The 16,633-nt window shown below is 40.3% G+C and overlaps 1 protein-coding gene across 15 annotated transcripts in view; it reads right to left on the reverse strand.

Moving 5' to 3' along the window:
• The window catches only part of EHBP1 (EH domain binding protein 1), a 227,228-nt gene that overhangs the window by 8,502 nt on the left and 202,093 nt on the right, over positions 1–16,633 (reverse strand). For all 15 annotated transcript variants that reach the window (XM_087775733.1, XM_087775727.1, XM_087775730.1 and 12 more), the window contains one exon: positions 537–636. In XM_087775733.1, coding sequence (XP_087631859.1) covers positions 537–636 — 100 coding nt within the window. The remainder of the gene's footprint in view (positions 1–536; positions 637–16,633) is intronic.

Genomic DNA, 16,633 nt, shown 5'->3' on the forward strand with positions numbered 1-16,633 from the left:
CTCCCTTCCTCGCCAGTGCTAGCAAAAAAAGTTTATTTGTCCTTACTTTGCATTATCGGTGGTACCATCGCACCGTGACTGATTCACTAATATCCTTTCAGCAGTCCGGTGCTGCTGAACTAGCGATGGGATTGAGGATTTCTACGAAGCAGGCAGCGACTCAAATTTTGCTCTCTCTCCGAATAGTCTTCACCTGTCACATCTGAGGCACAATCCAAATCTATTTGCGCATTTCTAAAATGTAATTTTATTCTACTGTTGGGCCTTTGAAAATGTAACTGTACTTAATATCTCTTTAATTTTTTTTTTTTTTTTTCACAGCTCTGGCTAATCTTGTGTCATTGCACGCTTCTCATTTTCAAGTCTGAAATATGAGAAAAACAAGTTACTCAATGTGTTCCACAAATCATCCATGCTGCTCACTTTTGAGGGAACTTTTGAAGTCTAACGGGAAAAAAAGAGTTTTGCATCTGTCTGCTGGGTGAATGTTCTAGTAAATCATCCTTTTGTAAATACATGTATCCATCTGTACTTACAGAAGAGAAAGCTGGTTCATTCGTCTTATCAAGGCATTCTTCTTATTAACCAGCATGAACCATTCCTGCATCATAGCTTCTTCTTCTTCTGTGTTTCTTCCTGCAATCGAAAGAATTTCATTACTCAGTGGCATTTCACAAATTGAGCTACATATTTCAATTCAGGTTTTGGAGTATCGGTCTCCAATATCATTGAGCATTACAAGGCATACTCTCAAATGGTAAAAATACCATATGACTACAAGTCCTGCAGCCCAGTGCTGCTTGCTCCATAAATAAATCTTTGAAAGCAGACATTATTCAGCATACATTTTAGTGTTCTTTACCACGCTGATACCCCAAACTAAATAAACGCCTCTTAAAAAGTACTGTATCTTTTAAATTCTTCCGAAAGAACTATATTGTTGCTACGCTCCCAATGAAAAAAAACTTGTTGCTAAAAGACGTCTCGTCAGCACAGGCCTCCAAACACAAAAACAATCCTTGTGAGCAAGACCCACTCCATCCATGCGAACCCAGCGCAGTCAGGATGACGTGGTAGGGATCAAAGCAGCTGCAGAGGAGATGGCAGTCCTGAACCCTTGGCCAAGGCTCAGGCACTTGCTCCACTTCTCTGGGCTTAAGGCCACTCTTCCAGACGATGAGCAGGAAAGGGCTGCTCCTCTCCTCACCCGCAATCAAAGGGAGCATCTGCGCAGACACGAATCATTTTGGGGTCCAGGTGCCTAAGGGTTCCCATGTATATATGCATGGACTGGCACCCCTTTCCCCAGCCCGTGTTCATCATTGCCTCAGGATCAGGACCCTCAGTCAGGCAGTGCTATGCTCTACTGGACTCTATAAGACTCTGTGTTACCACCTCTGCACCATCGGGCCATGTGGGGGAAAGGGAGATGAGTGCCCAGAAGGCTCCTGACTGTCCTTTTCATGTAGCAGGGCCACTCAGCCAAATTTCACTCTCTCTGAGCTGGGGGCCTAGGAGAAACCTCCTCAAAGTCCTTTGCGGAGACTGCACCTCTGCAGTGACCTGCTATTCTCATCTCTCGAGTTGAGCTGAGGAGCAAAGACTATATGGTCCTCAATGAATTATGAAACTCTCTTATTTCTTATGGTTAAAATTAATCTGGGAAGAAACCTGGTATAGTGGCAAAGAAGCAGGAGCTGGGACTTCTGAGTACTTCTCCCAGCTCTGACACTGCTTCCCTGGGAGACCATGGGCAGATCTCTGCATTTAAGCACCTCGTGTGTAATACGGGGATAATCATCCGTACCGATCTCGCAAAAGTTAATTTGTTGATATTTGTAAAGGGTTTTGAAATCTCTGATACAAGGTGCTGTACACTCGGGGAAGCTATCCTATTAACTTAAACCATAGGATCTCTAGTTGCAGAGAAGCAATTTCCAGCACCAGAAGCTGGAAAGACACCAGAAGAAATATTGGTTTGCTCTAAAAGAAAGCTTTCAATTTCTGAATGGGAGCATTTGAAATGCTTGCACATACGTGCCTGCCACGCGCACGTTCACACCCCAATGCCATGGTAGTGTGCAAGCCCAGATCTGCATGGAGAACCACCTCCTCACCCAGCTATGTCCCTGCTGCATGCAAAGGAAGGTCACCGGCCTTCTCCAAGCTGTTTGATTCCCCCTGCGGTGGCCTGTGGGCTTGGTGCATCCACACAAGGGCAGGAAAAGGAGATGAACAGGGAAGCAAGTCAGCTTGGGGTGAAGCTGGTGGACCCACACAGTAAGAAAAAGCAATGCCATTTGGTGTGCTCTTCTTTCTAATGTGAGACATGCCCCCGTATCCACTTATCACCCTGGCAAGCTCCTAGTTGATGAAACCATTCCTTGGAAGGGTGCTTTTAGGGTACACAATTTGCTAGCAGCAAGATGGGAAGGGCAGAGCATCCTAAACTGGGGACGGCCCTGCAGCTTTTTTCCAAGAAGAAGCAGCAGGGTCCAGCTCCTCGATGACGGAGCGATGAAGGAAGATATCTGTCACGTAGAAATGCTCTCCCCCAAGACCTCCAACTTCTGGTTTTGCACAGAAAATACTAGACCACGGCATTTACAATAACGTTCACCAGTTCAGCACTCCCCCCAAGAGGATTAAAACTTATAAGTACACTTTGCTGTTAAGTTACAGATCAAAGGCATTGCTGTATTAGTCCATCTAACAGGGTCTGCTTTTAGAAGTAGATGATAATCAATATTAGCAACCTTTCGTTGAAATGCACCAAGTAGCTGGAATTTATTTGGGGAAGAGGGAAAGAAAAAGGGGATAGATTGCCTTTTTTATCCTTGCAAAACAACCGGTCTATTCTGTGACGCATGAAATTGCCACACTGCCGGTGAAAAAAAGTTCTCACAACCAGACACATGTGGCCATAGTAACATTTTAATCCATTTATGACACTAAATTTGTTGGGTTTGGGGTGGTCTGGGATCTCTGGCTAAAAGGTGCCACTATAAATGCAAGCTCTTGCTGCATTTCACTTTGCAAGCCTTGAAAAAGAAATAAGAGACAGAAATGTTTCAAAGGAGTTTGACTCAATGGCGGATCTGAACTTGAATTTCATGCCATGCAATCTCAGGGTAAGAACATAAACTTCTTTCTATTAATGCATTCCTCCTAAATAAAGTTAGTTGCAACATATAACGAGAAAAGATCTAGGTAAAGCTTGGAGCTGTTGAGTCAGATCTGAACAGGTTTTTTATTTTGATATTTCCACGCTGACACCAAAGCACAGGCAATATCCATAGAATAGCCTGGTTTAAAAGTGAGTTAACAAAGTCTTGATTGTTTTTACAGAATTTTTCATCTGTTTTTGTATTCGCTTTGGGCCCATGTGATGCCCTGACACCGGTCATGTGATATCGGCTGCGATAGGCACAAATCCCCGGGCAGCAACAAAAGAAGAAAGAGTAAAAAAGAAAAAGCTGAGAAAAAGCTTGCAATTTGGAAAAAGGCCAATTGTACCCCGGCGAAGGCCTTTTTGATCAGTGAAATGACACATGTGTGCAATATTAATAGCAGTCGATGCTGATATTTTATTTGTTGACTGTCAGCTTTTAAATTCTTGCGCATGGAGCTGAAACAGATTCTTCCCAGGCAAGCAAAATAAAGATGAACTCCCATATAGAAGAAATTTAAATAACTCTTTTCAGCAAATACACCACCATTAGAGTATTACTTCTTTTTTTTTCCCCCCCCTTGGTGGAAGGATGCATGCGAAACACTTTCAACAAAGAAAAACTGAGTGTTATTACTGCAGTGATATTTCAAGCTAAATTCATATTTAGAATTTCTAAATAAAAAAAAATTAGAAAAAGCCTTTCTTCAACACAATTTCACAGTTTCACTCTGTAAAACCCTGCTGCTGCTGGGGTTGTTTTTATTTCCACTTTCCAAGTGTAAAACAAGTATTTAATTGACTTGCTACAAATGCTTGAAAATTAAAATTGGGAAAATATCTGTGTTGTTCTGGGGGAAAAAAAAATACTGTACAGATTATTTAAATGAAGTGAAAAACATGTTTGAGAACAAATCGATCCCATGCATGCAAACCCCTTATCTGAGCCAGTACAAGATGATGAAAATCTATAAATAGCCCACAGATCTTAAACTTAAATTTTTTTCCATAATACACGCATTACACTATTGTTTTCGATAAAAAACAACAACAACAACAACAACAACAACAACAAAACCCTTTTAAAGCTAGTAAGTTGGACCATTACAAATTAATCCTGACTTTAATAACTGGTTAAAGACCCCTTCAGCTTTATAAGTAACAAAAAATATTAAAGCCTGTGATCACAGCGAGCTTTTCTCATTTCTCCTCTAACCATTTGTTATTTAATCCAATACTAGTAATCCAATTTGTCCATCAGACTTTTAAAGGGCAGAATGCAACTTCCCCAGCTTAGACACTTTTCAAAGTACAATATATTTTTCAAATGAATGCTGGATGTTTCATTTTTTCCCCAACTGTTCCTAGCTCTAATGTATGAGGAAAAAAAGAACAAGATGAACATTGTTCGTACTGATTAAGTAAGAGCTCATTAAAGAGCTGTCAGTGCCGTACTTTGAATATGCATGAAGCATATAATCAGATCTAGTACCGTCACTAGAGGAGAATACGGTAAGTACAAAGGATTGATTTAATTACTTAGAGTGGGCTGTGGTGGTAAAGCAGTCTTGTTAGCGCAAAAAGAAAAGGAGGTTGTATTCTGGCACGGTTAGGGGAAAAAGGCAGTTTTAGCTTCTGCCACAATACCTAATCTCAGGATAAAGCACTTTACATTGTAGCTTAAAATGAAGACTGTCAGTTTTCTAAAAAGACCAGAATTCATCTTATCTTGTTTAACCTCACCTGGTTAACTATCTAGCAGAACATATTTATTCTCTTTAACACGTAATTATGCTTATACCTTTTTATCCTATAGTTCAATAATGACTTCTGAAAACAGTCTTCAAATAAAAGTGCGTAGTGCTGCAAACATCATATGCATGCAAAATGCTCGGTAAAAGATTTGAAAAATGCAGAACCAGAAACTAAGACGAAACAGTAAGTACACACGCCTTTATGTAAAAAGACAATACAGCTTTTAATGTCGGACTTCACTATTAGATAGGTTCTGAGGCAAGGTTTCGCTAATTTATTTTCTTCCCCCCCCCCCCCCCTTTGTGCTTTCTTTTTTATTTTTTTTATTTTCTTTTTTTTTTTTAATCAATACATTCTTGTTTGATTCTTCCTCTAGGAATCCAGGGGAATTCTCTCACAGCAACTCTCAGTGCCATTTTCTAATTTCATTGTCTGGCTTGAGTGGTGAAGGATGCGTGCTCTATTCTTCTCTTCACTTGACATCTACCAGAACCCTCCTCAATGATTAGGAACGAGCCCAACACCAAACCCAGAATAGCACAAGACACTAAATTCTGCCCTCAGATAGGAGAAAATCCTACTGACTTCTGAGTTGTGATTCTGCGCTGCAATAGCTCCTGTGCAGGATTCAATCAGGGCTGCAGCATAAAGTTTGGTCATTTTGTCCCTTACTGGGACACATTTTAATGACAGCCAAAATAATGATAGCCAGAATTTTAACGATAGCAAAAAAAAAACCCAAACCCTACCCTAAAACCCTTTCTTTTCTCCTGTGGTTCATCACACATATTCAAATACAATTTTCCTGACTGTTATTCAAAACCAACTTGAGCCAATTTTCATCTACAATGCTCAAGAATTACAAGCATGTTTATATGTTACCATTTTTGAGAACAATAAAAGCGACTAGCTTATTTTAACGTTGTACAGCTTCCAGGCAGCCTTTTAAAAATACCTTTTCCTTCACATTCTTCAGGATTTACAAATGGATTTTTGTTTACACTGTAAGCTAATTATTTTTTAAATATTTAAATAAGAAGCATCTTGACAAATCTGAATCAATTTGAAAAAACAATTTCTATTTTTTTTTCCTTTCCTGCTAAAAATGCTTCCAAACCCAGCCCTTATGCTTAGCCAGCTATCAGTACATATATGTGCCATTAGACCCATTATTTTTAAGCCATTTGGGCAGCTAGTCATTAGGTAAACCCAATATGGATTAACATAGTAAACCCGTACATTGCTAAGAAAACTGAGAAGAAAGTGCTGCGAAACACTGTGAATACCACTTAAAAGGAAGAAAAAGCAGCAACATGCAGGGACAAGATCAGTTTACAGTGTAAATGGATGAACACAGTAACTCCTCCACACTTTATACCGTCGTAAATCTGTCAAGATAAGCCAATAGATTAATATTTTTTTAAAAATCCTTAAATGTAAATGTATTTAGCTGTTGTGCAAAAATCAATTACAACCTGCTGAAGATAAATAATAAAGGGTTTCTATCAGCATCCCCAACCAGCCCATTCAATCTGGCAAGAAATAACAGGTTTACAGAAATCACTTTGTATGTCGTCTTAAGCAGTAATTGTTTTCAAATTTTATTTGCACTGCGTATAGTGTGTGTGCCATGGTGTCATGGTTAAACACAGAAAACTCCCCATGTCTCCCCATTTACCTCAACAGAACTACATGAAAAACAACCTACTTAAGACAGAGCCCATTCTTTACCCATTTGCTGATGTTTACACACAGTTTTAAAATAGAATAGAAGAAGCTTTCTTCACTCAACACACTTGGGTGAAGAGGCCAGCAGGAGAATGCCAGCGCATGTGAACTAGAGCAGGGCGAATAACGACAAAAACTGGCCAGCTTCTCTCTGCTCCTCTTTCTGGGCTATTTGTTAGCTGACAGAAGCTAGATGACCACCAAGAGCCATCCAAACGCCAGTGAATTCCACAAATTTAATGGGAAGGTCTTTTGAAAACGTACCGTGCCGCCTTTATTTGCCCGCTGAAAAAAAAAAGTTGCATTCACCCAATCACAGGGACGAGTTTTTATGAGTTTCTGTATTAGAAGCAAGCGGTCAGATTGGCTTGTTTACCTGAAGGAGAACATGAATAGCAAATAAAGAATAGTTCTCAGATGTGTCTCATCTTGTCTTGTAAGAACCTGGGGAAATTCACTGAAATTGAAGGTGGTGTGTTTAAAACCGATAAAAAGAACGATCTTTCCTCAAAGCCTCATCATTTACCAGTAGAACTCGTCACCACGAGGCAATGTTGAAACTAAGAGCTCAGCAAGAATTAAAACCAGGTTGAATGTTGAATATAGAAAGGCAAAGCTGTAGCCATAAATATTCAAACAAACAAACACACACACACACAGCAGTAGGAATTGGATCCTCCCACTTTAGGACATGAGTTAACCTTTAATTTTTAGAGGTTAAATGAAATGTTCCCTGGGGCCAGGTTAGCCTGTAACCGGCCCCTGTAGAGTTTCTTGCCCCTGCCTGGGTTCAACCTGTACCTGTCTCCCTACGGGACAGTGTTCTGGACCAGACCGTGGGGCTGATCCACTGAGGCAATTACAGCTTTACGGAAAGGAAACATGGGAAGGGACGAGAAGCAATGCCGGGTGTTTTAGCTGACCAGCCTCACATCGCTAACAAAGGCTGATGGAAGGTCTCGAACCCTTCGAAGTCAACAGCGGACTTCCCACTGATTTTAATAGTCTTCTCGTCTCGCTCACTGTGAGCAGCTTATGCACAGACGAGCTCTTGTTTTTAATGCGAGTTACTGAATTTAACAAATGCGTAAGCAGAAAAGCCTATATTCACAAGAGATATTCTTCATAAAGGAGGGTTACACCAGGCCTACCACAAAATGTGTCTGACCCAACTGAAAGCTACGCTGAAGATTTTTATAAGACTAGCGATCCGCAGTTTTTCACTTTCTGAGTGAAACTGAGGCATCCCAAGAGAGACCTATTTTCTGAAAAATCACCCTCCTCTGCTCTTAGAGGACAACCTTCGGTGGAAAAGCTCAGAATTTTGGTCAAAATAATTCTTCAAAGTTCTAAGTGTCAAAACGGACCCTGTAGTAGGCACTCCACAGCACAAATAGATGGGCTGCTCCACCTTGAGCTTCACGCCTCCCATTTCAGATTACCATGCCCAGCTTTCTTCCAGAATACTACTTCCTTTCACTGAACGAGGACCTCCTCAGCTATTCAAAATCACTGAAAATGAACAAGAATAGCCACCAAGAGATAAACAGGATGGGACCATTGTTTAGGTGACGCTGCAGAAGAGCGAGGTAGCAGATGAAGCCCTAGCACAATTTTCCAAGTCTGAACTGGATGGGAAAATGCCTAAGGAACATTAGAAAGGCAAATTCATGGCCACTAACTTGCTGTCTGAGAGCAGCTGAGAAGGAGACATTGATGTCCACACAATGGAGTCTCATAAAAGTAGGTAACAACTGCCAAGAATCTGCCAGGCAGAGTTACGTTGCAGTGCATTTTCTGACTCTACTTCAGACCCCAAAAGTACTGTAACCCTAATGAAATGGAGCCATGGCCAAGGGAATGCCTTTATCACAAGCACACATCAAATTAGCTTAATATCAAGCAGGAAACTTGTAATTTCTTTGGTTTCTGAAGCATAATAAATCAGAGAGGCTATTTAAAATTTTGAGAGCTGTGTAAACAGAAGGTCAGGGTTCTGACCACATCTCAGCGCATGCGAGAATTTATTCTACCTGGAGTGGGACTGACTTACAGGAAGACAAACGTTTGTGGCCTGCAGTCTCGGCAACCTCAAATTATCACAGGACCAAAACTTCCACAAAAGACGAATTGCTTGAAAGATGGCTGATTTTCTCTACCTGACAAGTCAACGCTGTGGCCCCCAGAAAATAACAGAAAATTAACAGAAACAGAATGCTTGGGCTTGATAAAGATTACAAATGTATTTTAAATGTGGGACCATCAATACAGACCAAGAAAACACACAGTTTGTGGCCCAAAATTCAGACAACAAGAGATGAGATTCAACTGAAACATCTGGAGAGACTCCTGTAAGAAAGTGATGCTTCCTGCCTTGAGGACAGTGCCTGCGAGGATCCTAGCACTGAGCAGAACCAACACTTGCCCTTTACCTTTTACCCTCTGGTATCTTTTGTACCCAAATTTTCTCATGTAGCACAACTTCAGAAGAAGCGTGGGCTTGGGAAAAATATACATCAGACCCTTGCTTGCAGCACAGGAAACACGTGCCATTAACTGATACACACGAACCTTTGAAGCTATGGAAAAAACAGTAGTTCACGCTTGTAAATCCAGCAAGAAGGGGATGATGGTCTGGCAGATGAACTATTTCGCTTGCAGGTTGACAAGTAGAGTTGGATGCTTTGTTATGAGAGACAGTAATTCCTCTATTCCTCTAGTTCATAAGTACTCCGTAGACCAGTTGCCTGTTTACTTGGCAAGTGATGACTGGGTAAGATTCTGAAATGAGAGGCCAGTTAACCTTAAAGTCATTGGATTGTGCTCTACTAGGCAGCACGTTATCCCATTTTTACCAAATGTCACCTTACTTCCTTCAGAACATATTCTCCTGGAGCTGGGAAGAGGCGGCGGACAGTATAAAATGACTTCTTTAACAGACAGGGCTGAATTTAACCCAAGCAACTGCCTGAGGTGAGATGATGACTGGCACTGAATGTGACCTTGTACCAGTGTTAATGAAGACACCTTACTGGGAATTGGCAGGTTTGTACATCTGGGATCCAAAGCTTCCCAGTGCTAAATGGGCAAGTTCAGCTAGGCTGAGGTGTCCTGGGGTCCCACAGTCTCCAGTTTTGACAGAAAAGGTGTTTTTCGTGGTAAATGGGAGAAACCAAGAAAAAATAACAGGGCTTTCTGCAGACTGCAGTGGCATCATGGGCTGGGAGCCCCGGGGTGACCAAAGTGCCTTTCTCCTCGCCTTCTCTTTACAGGCAGGCACTGATTGCAGTGAAAGCTAACTTCCAGGCATAAAGCCAAAGACTATGCCTACCACATGAAAGAGCATTTATACTGCAATACCACAAAGAAAGATGGAAATCAGTTAAAATAAGCAAGTGTCTGTTGGGTCTTGCAAGACTTTTGGAAGGCTCGCAAGTCTATTCATAGCGCCTAGGGCTCTCCCAGAGTAGCCTCCTGCTATGCGGGCAGGGCTGCACTCAGGCTCCCTTCTTCAAGCTGGCTTCAAGCACTTTGTTGACAGGTTCTTTTAAGGCAATGATGAGGCTACAAGCCAGGGAAGTGCACGGAGAGGAGGCCAACTTATCGTTCAGTCCTTCCAGCCAATGGCAATTCTGTGTTACTTTGAGAAAAAAATAAATATGGTCATTGTTGCTGCTGAGCTGCTTTAATGATTTAATGAACTTGGCCTGGGAAGGCTGAACACGCATGCTGCCCATGTCTGGTCTTAGAAAGGTCTCCTCTCGGGAACTTCTGCCTACCAATGCACTGATCTAAGACCAAAGGGATGTGGTGAATTAGAGAGTCAGAACTGTGAACTCCGGGGTTTGACATGGAGTGTTCCTTCTGCGGGAGCTTCTCAGCTGCAGAAATGCTGGGTATTTGGAAAAGTATGGCCGGACAGTCTTCCTTTACCAAAAAATCGCTTCACAGGAACTGCTAATGGGAAGAGATGGAGATTGGAGAGGAAAGAGCTTGCCAGTAAGAGACTGTGGAGGCAACATGACAGAAGGGAAACTGGAGAAAGGCTGACAAGCCTCAAGAACTCAAGAAGTTCTCAGTCGCTCAAAACGCATAATTCCGGCAACTACAAAACCAATACTTGTGCAGAAATTTGTGTATGAAAGGGACAGATCGGGACCCTGAAGACTCATGTCAGAAAAACAGCTTACTAGTGTGCCAGTTTATTTGCATTAACAAATTTTAATGAATGGCTTCGCACTGCATGGATTCAGTACTAGCAGGCATTTCTACAGAGCTCTGTGGGCTTCAGTGGGATTCAGGTCAGTCAAGTCATACTTGGATGCAACATAGAAGCACAGTTACCATATATTGTACATGAGACCTCGATCATAATGTCGTTGCACTTCTTTCACCTGGGCTGGCTTTTAGTAGTTGCCATTACTATAACTCTGGCAGCAAGTTAACATTCCTGAACACTGTAGAGAGAAGCGTCTCATCAAGTGCTTTATAACATTGCTCTGTTTCAAAAAAAGCATTAACTACCAATGCGTAGTTTTGTGAACTGTTATCATGTTACAATAAAAATCACTAACTCTTGTTCTTGCCTGAAAAACCTATTCTTCTGTCCAACACAAACTGATATTAGTAATATCCTTCTAGCCTCCTAATCGTTAGGTATTTCCAATAGGGAATGCTCACAAACTAGCACCAGCAAAAACCCAAACCAGTGTCACATACATATCATTCACGTATTCAGAATTTTTTGAAACACTTTCACACTCACTTTTTATGCTAAATGTAAAAAGGTAAATGGTAAAGATGTTTTTTTCAGTGATACTTTTACATTTTCTATCTTGCCAGAACTGCCATTGTTATACTGTCCTTTCTCTTGCTGTGCTTCAGCATGTGCATCTTTGCCTTTCACAGTATGGTTGGACAACTCTCTACCACCTCGTGGTTTGGCAAGTTTTCAGTTCACCTGAGATTAAATATGCTGAGCTAAGCAGAACAACAGTGTATATGGAAAGCAAGGCTGGCAAACAGCTAGAAAACTTACGGTGTTATTAATTCATTCTTTCTGATTTAGGTAACATATGAAAATATGGAAAGACCATGATGATTTCCCTATCTAGCTACAACTTTTTCCTTACATATATGCACCAATATTTTTCATCCTGCCTGCTTGCGAGCCTGAAGACGGTAACAAAAAGAATTTTTAAATGGAGTTCATCTCTCAGGCAAAACTGAACATTCATCACTTTCCTGCCCAAGCCCTGACACTGGTGAATACAAATCTGCATTTACTTTTGAGAATTCCAAGGAGAATTGCGAATTCAATTGTTTTTAAAAGACAAAACTTGGCTTAGGGAGTAGGATGCCTCCTCCTAGCTTACCCCTCCCTCCCCCAGTGCAAATTTGTGTTACAGACTGGACGACTCCAGTGAGAAGCATTCAAGACGGTATAATACAGACCGGTAAATACAGCTCGATAATCAGGTTTGTGAAGGTGCAGAGCATATAAGGGATTTATTTTTGATAGTGAATCTATACACATATACATCATCGAGTCCCCATTGAGAAGCAGACCACTACAAGTGATTAATACAGCTCAAGGGGGCAGATAAGAGATCAATGACAAAAATCACCTGGTAAAAAAAAGTAAAAGGTGTTGCATTAAAAGGGCTTTTACTTTGCATGTGAAACAATACTGAGAAACCTGTATTTTAGCACTTGTACTCAACAAGCACTCCAAAGTATGCCGGGATGAGAACAGAAACCCATCCTTTCTAATAATCTTGTGACAAAAGCTAAAAGACATCATCCTATTAACTAGTGATCTCAACTGCTAATGCAGAGTACTTCCTGGTGCCTTTTATGTAGAATGCCGCTATTAAAAAACCACTAAACATTCACTGTGAACAACACAGAATCATTCATCTTTTATCAGCATCTCTTGTTAGAGGAGTATGAGAAGGGCTGAAGGTGTCATTGATATTATAGAGTGGAAATTAATCAGAAATTTTTCTCATATTTTCCTCATCACACTCATTTACTTTTGTACAAATTTCCCCCTGCTAAAAAAGTTCATACCCAGCCCCCTGTTGTACGCTTTTAAGTTGAGAATATTCAACGAGTGCGTCAACTGAAAGGCACCAGGTCCTAACACAAAAAGCATTCGAAATTCTCATTTAGTTGTCTTTATTTTGCTAGCGCCATGTGGTCCTTGAAGATGTAGAAAACACGGGAAGCCGAGTAAAGATCAGAGCAAGCTCATTAGCATTCTGACAAAATTGGAGTGGTGGAGATGTATAGTTTGCCTAGTTTGTCGTTTTGAAAGCTACCGGTGGTAAGCTTTCTATTTCATTGTGCTTTTGTCTTTTTTGGGGGTTTTCAACGCAGCGGGGTGGTTGTTAGCCTAGGTTTTCACAGTGCATTGTGGGAACCTTGCCTGCACATTCAGCCTATATAGTATCATTCGAGTTCAAGTCAAAAAGTTTTTGTTTTTTTTTTTTCCCCTATTTATTTCATAATCACCTATGCTAATGCATAGTTGTTGTCTGGCTGTCAAAACCCATCCTGCCCGACACCTGGTTTAATAAAGTTAAAAAAAAAAAAAAAAAGAAAAAAGAACAAACACTCCTAAATAAAATATACTCTGAGCTGTATTTAAAAATAAAACCTTTTAAACATGTTGCTAGTTTTCTTCAAAAGACAAGATAAGAAGAAATTAATTTAAATTCCACTGTTTACGATAAACTAGAAATGAATTTGAGACAGATCCAGCTGATTAGAATTCAAAAGAGACTCTTTCACCCCTAATTCTATTTCAGAGCCTCTTGAAGGAAAGATGGGTTTATGCTCCAGAATTATGTAAATAATGAATTACCTCTTAGAAGACCTAAAGAAGTTATTACTCTGGTCATTTGATTTTTTTTTTTTTTTTAAATATAAGGCTCACTTTGAAGGGCTAAAAGGGCTACATTAATGCTGCTATTCGACATGAACATTTCCAAGTTGCAATGAAATGGATAAAGGTCTTTTTGGATGAATTTATCTGCTAAATCCTTGTGGTTGCCCTCCTATCTCGGATGATGACCCAAAAGAATGTCAACAGCTCATTTCCCAGAAAGCTGGAAAGAGTCACTACGAGAGCCATAATCTGCACGTTCTCAAAGAACCGTTTCAAACATTACATTTCACAAGCTGTTTAAAGAGATTTTTTTTTTTTTTCCTCTCATCTCCACTATCCTACTAGTACTATGGACATCAGTGCTTCGCAAATGAGGGCTTTAACAAAGTTAAAACGTGACTTTTTACGTATTGTGTTGGTGGGTCGTGCATATGTGCACATGCGTACACGCACCGTGCAACACATGAGTGCCCATGGATTCCCACGCGCTTCAAATTCACGTCGCTAAATTCTAGCCACACTATGGCAGGGACAAGTAAATGCTAAGAATCCAAATACATTGAGTCACCCCTAATTTACTCATCGGATTTTTTTAATATAGTGTGTGTCAGGCTACCAAAGTCACAGATATCCCTTTAGTAGAAAAGGATAAAACCCGGCTTGAAAGGAGTTACAATGGTCTAGATTTGGATACAGTAAATTTTACAATGGAGTGGGGATTAAAGATTTATTTACTTAGGAAGGGGGAAAGGATAAACAAATATTAAGAGAGAGAGCTGCTTTCTACAAAACCTTCAAAATTCTTTCTTTTTGTCATGCGCTTGGATAGCATCATTATGTTTGTCAAAACAGCCTTAGAGCTGCAGCCAGCCTCTGCTGACCAAGAAAAGTAAATGGTCAGGCCAAGGAAGGAACATTGGTCTTTAAAAACAAAAAAAAGTACAAGCAGGTAAGTGCCTGAAGACAGAAAGCTCTGAGATACCCCCCATAGCCGTGTGGATTGACAGATCTAAATTTTTCCATCATATTTAAAATCTAATTTCATTGTGTGACCTTCTGAAATACACAAAATTTCATCACAGATGTTGCAATATTTAAGCTAGACATGAAGAACTATATTCTCTCCCCAACTAAAAACAACCCCCCAGCTCTGAGAATTAAATAGCAGGCGTTATTTTAAGCTTAACAAAAGGCAGAATTTTGCCAGCTCCAAGGTGGCACCTTTATTTCAAATCTGCTTTTAATCATTCCGTTTCTTTTCACTCAGGTTCCAACTCCCAGCAGAGGCAAATAACCTGAAGACTGTTATCTGCCCGACAGTAAAGGCGACCAAATTATTTTCTATACTTTGCAATGTGCTTATAGCTGCAAAATTATTTATCTCCTTCACTGCATTCTGCTACGAAAGTTTCCTCCAGAAGAATCGCCGGGACCAGCCATATCAAATTAGAGGGCAGTCAGGAGTGTCTAAGTCCAGCTTTAAAACAAATATCATAACAATTACTTAGCCATATGGAAAATAGGGTATGTCTTTCCTGAAAGCTTTTATACATTTTCTATCTCAAATTTCAACTTCATTAGAAACTATTTCTGACTAGCAAGCTGCAAGATTGCTAAATATCTAACTGTTAACTCACCATGAAGAAAGAGACTCTTTTGAATGGCAGAACTTTTCCAAGATGCAAATGAACAATAATCTAATTTCGAGAGTAAATTAACTGAAGGATTCATTTTAATATGTTTCAAAGTCCCCAAAATTAAGTGGCAGTTGCAACCTATGGAACACACACACATACGTGCACCCACCCTCATGTACACATGCTAACACAGCACCCCCACTACACCCAATTCCCATCTTCAGAACTCACATTGTACTTGTGTTTAGGTTCCTATGACTTAAAGGCCAGATGTTTCACAAATGACCAACAATTGGAGGTTAGAATAAATTAATGACTGATTTCTGAGCTTTGATGGAATTAAGCATACTTCTTTTCTCAATGTGCCATGTGAATGTTCACCCGTTAAACTTTTTTTTTTTTTTTTTTTTTTTTTCCTGACAAGTGAGGCCACCCGGCAGAAAACAACTGATGCAAAACCCAGGAGTAATCCCTCTGTTTAGTTCAACACTGTGGTTAGCCTTAACACTGCCTCTATTATCCAATGGATTTAGAGAAACTTTCATTTATTTGTTGGCCTCAGTCTTCCAACTTTGTTGCCTTCTTTAAAGGACCCAAGACCCATTCCTATGTAAATACATTTGCATAGGGCCACAATGAAACTTTCTGGGACTCGGATTAAACTTGCAGAACTAGATAGCTGCGCTGTGCATATTTGTGATCTTCACGTAAGTACTTTCACAAATACATACGAGTAAATGAAGCTGATGTCAACTCTCGCTACAGGAACGCCTGGAGTTTAAAAGAAACGCTCCGTCACAAACTACGTACCAAAGCCCCGAACTCTGAAACAACCGGCAGACACAGCGCGCAGATGTGAAATTACAATATGTGTAATGAAAAAAAAAGTCCTTTTCATTTAAGGAGCTGTTAAGATCAGCACTTTATTTGCTGCAAAATGTCATCGTCTCTCCTAACCTGTTCCTGTTGCAGCAAGACAACAGGATCCCTGTTGTAAAAGTGATGATTCTGCTTTTTTGGGACAACAATAGCTACTTGGTTTTTCACTTGTTTTTTTCTTTCTTGCTTCCTCTGTTTATAAAAAGTACATAGGGTATAATATATTATTATATACTGTACACAATACAGCCTTCTTGCAGCCAATTCAAATATAAAGCTTTGCATCCAGCAAGTGTATTAGGAAACACCACTGGGATTAATCCCTGCAATTACAACCCTCAAAAAATGCAGGTGGACACTCAGTGCAATTTTGCCATTCCCACATACAAAATGCCAATACCTTAAAGGTTTACGTTCTGTAAGGGAGGCACGATGGACCTAAAGCATATATTAAGGACTGGTTTTGTAATTTCACTGGCACTGAGGACTGTGGGTCAGGAATTGCAACTGAATATATTCTTTTTGTATGCATTTAACACCTTCTTCCAGGGGCTCAATGAACGTAGATATCTA

This window comes from Nipponia nippon, unplaced genomic scaffold (genome assembly GCF_047370975.1).
Source record: "Nipponia nippon isolate SJK-2023a ecotype South Korea unplaced genomic scaffold, ASM4737097v1 scaffold_4, whole genome shotgun sequence".
Taxonomy (NCBI): Eukaryota; Metazoa; Chordata; class Aves; order Pelecaniformes; family Threskiornithidae; genus Nipponia; species Nipponia nippon.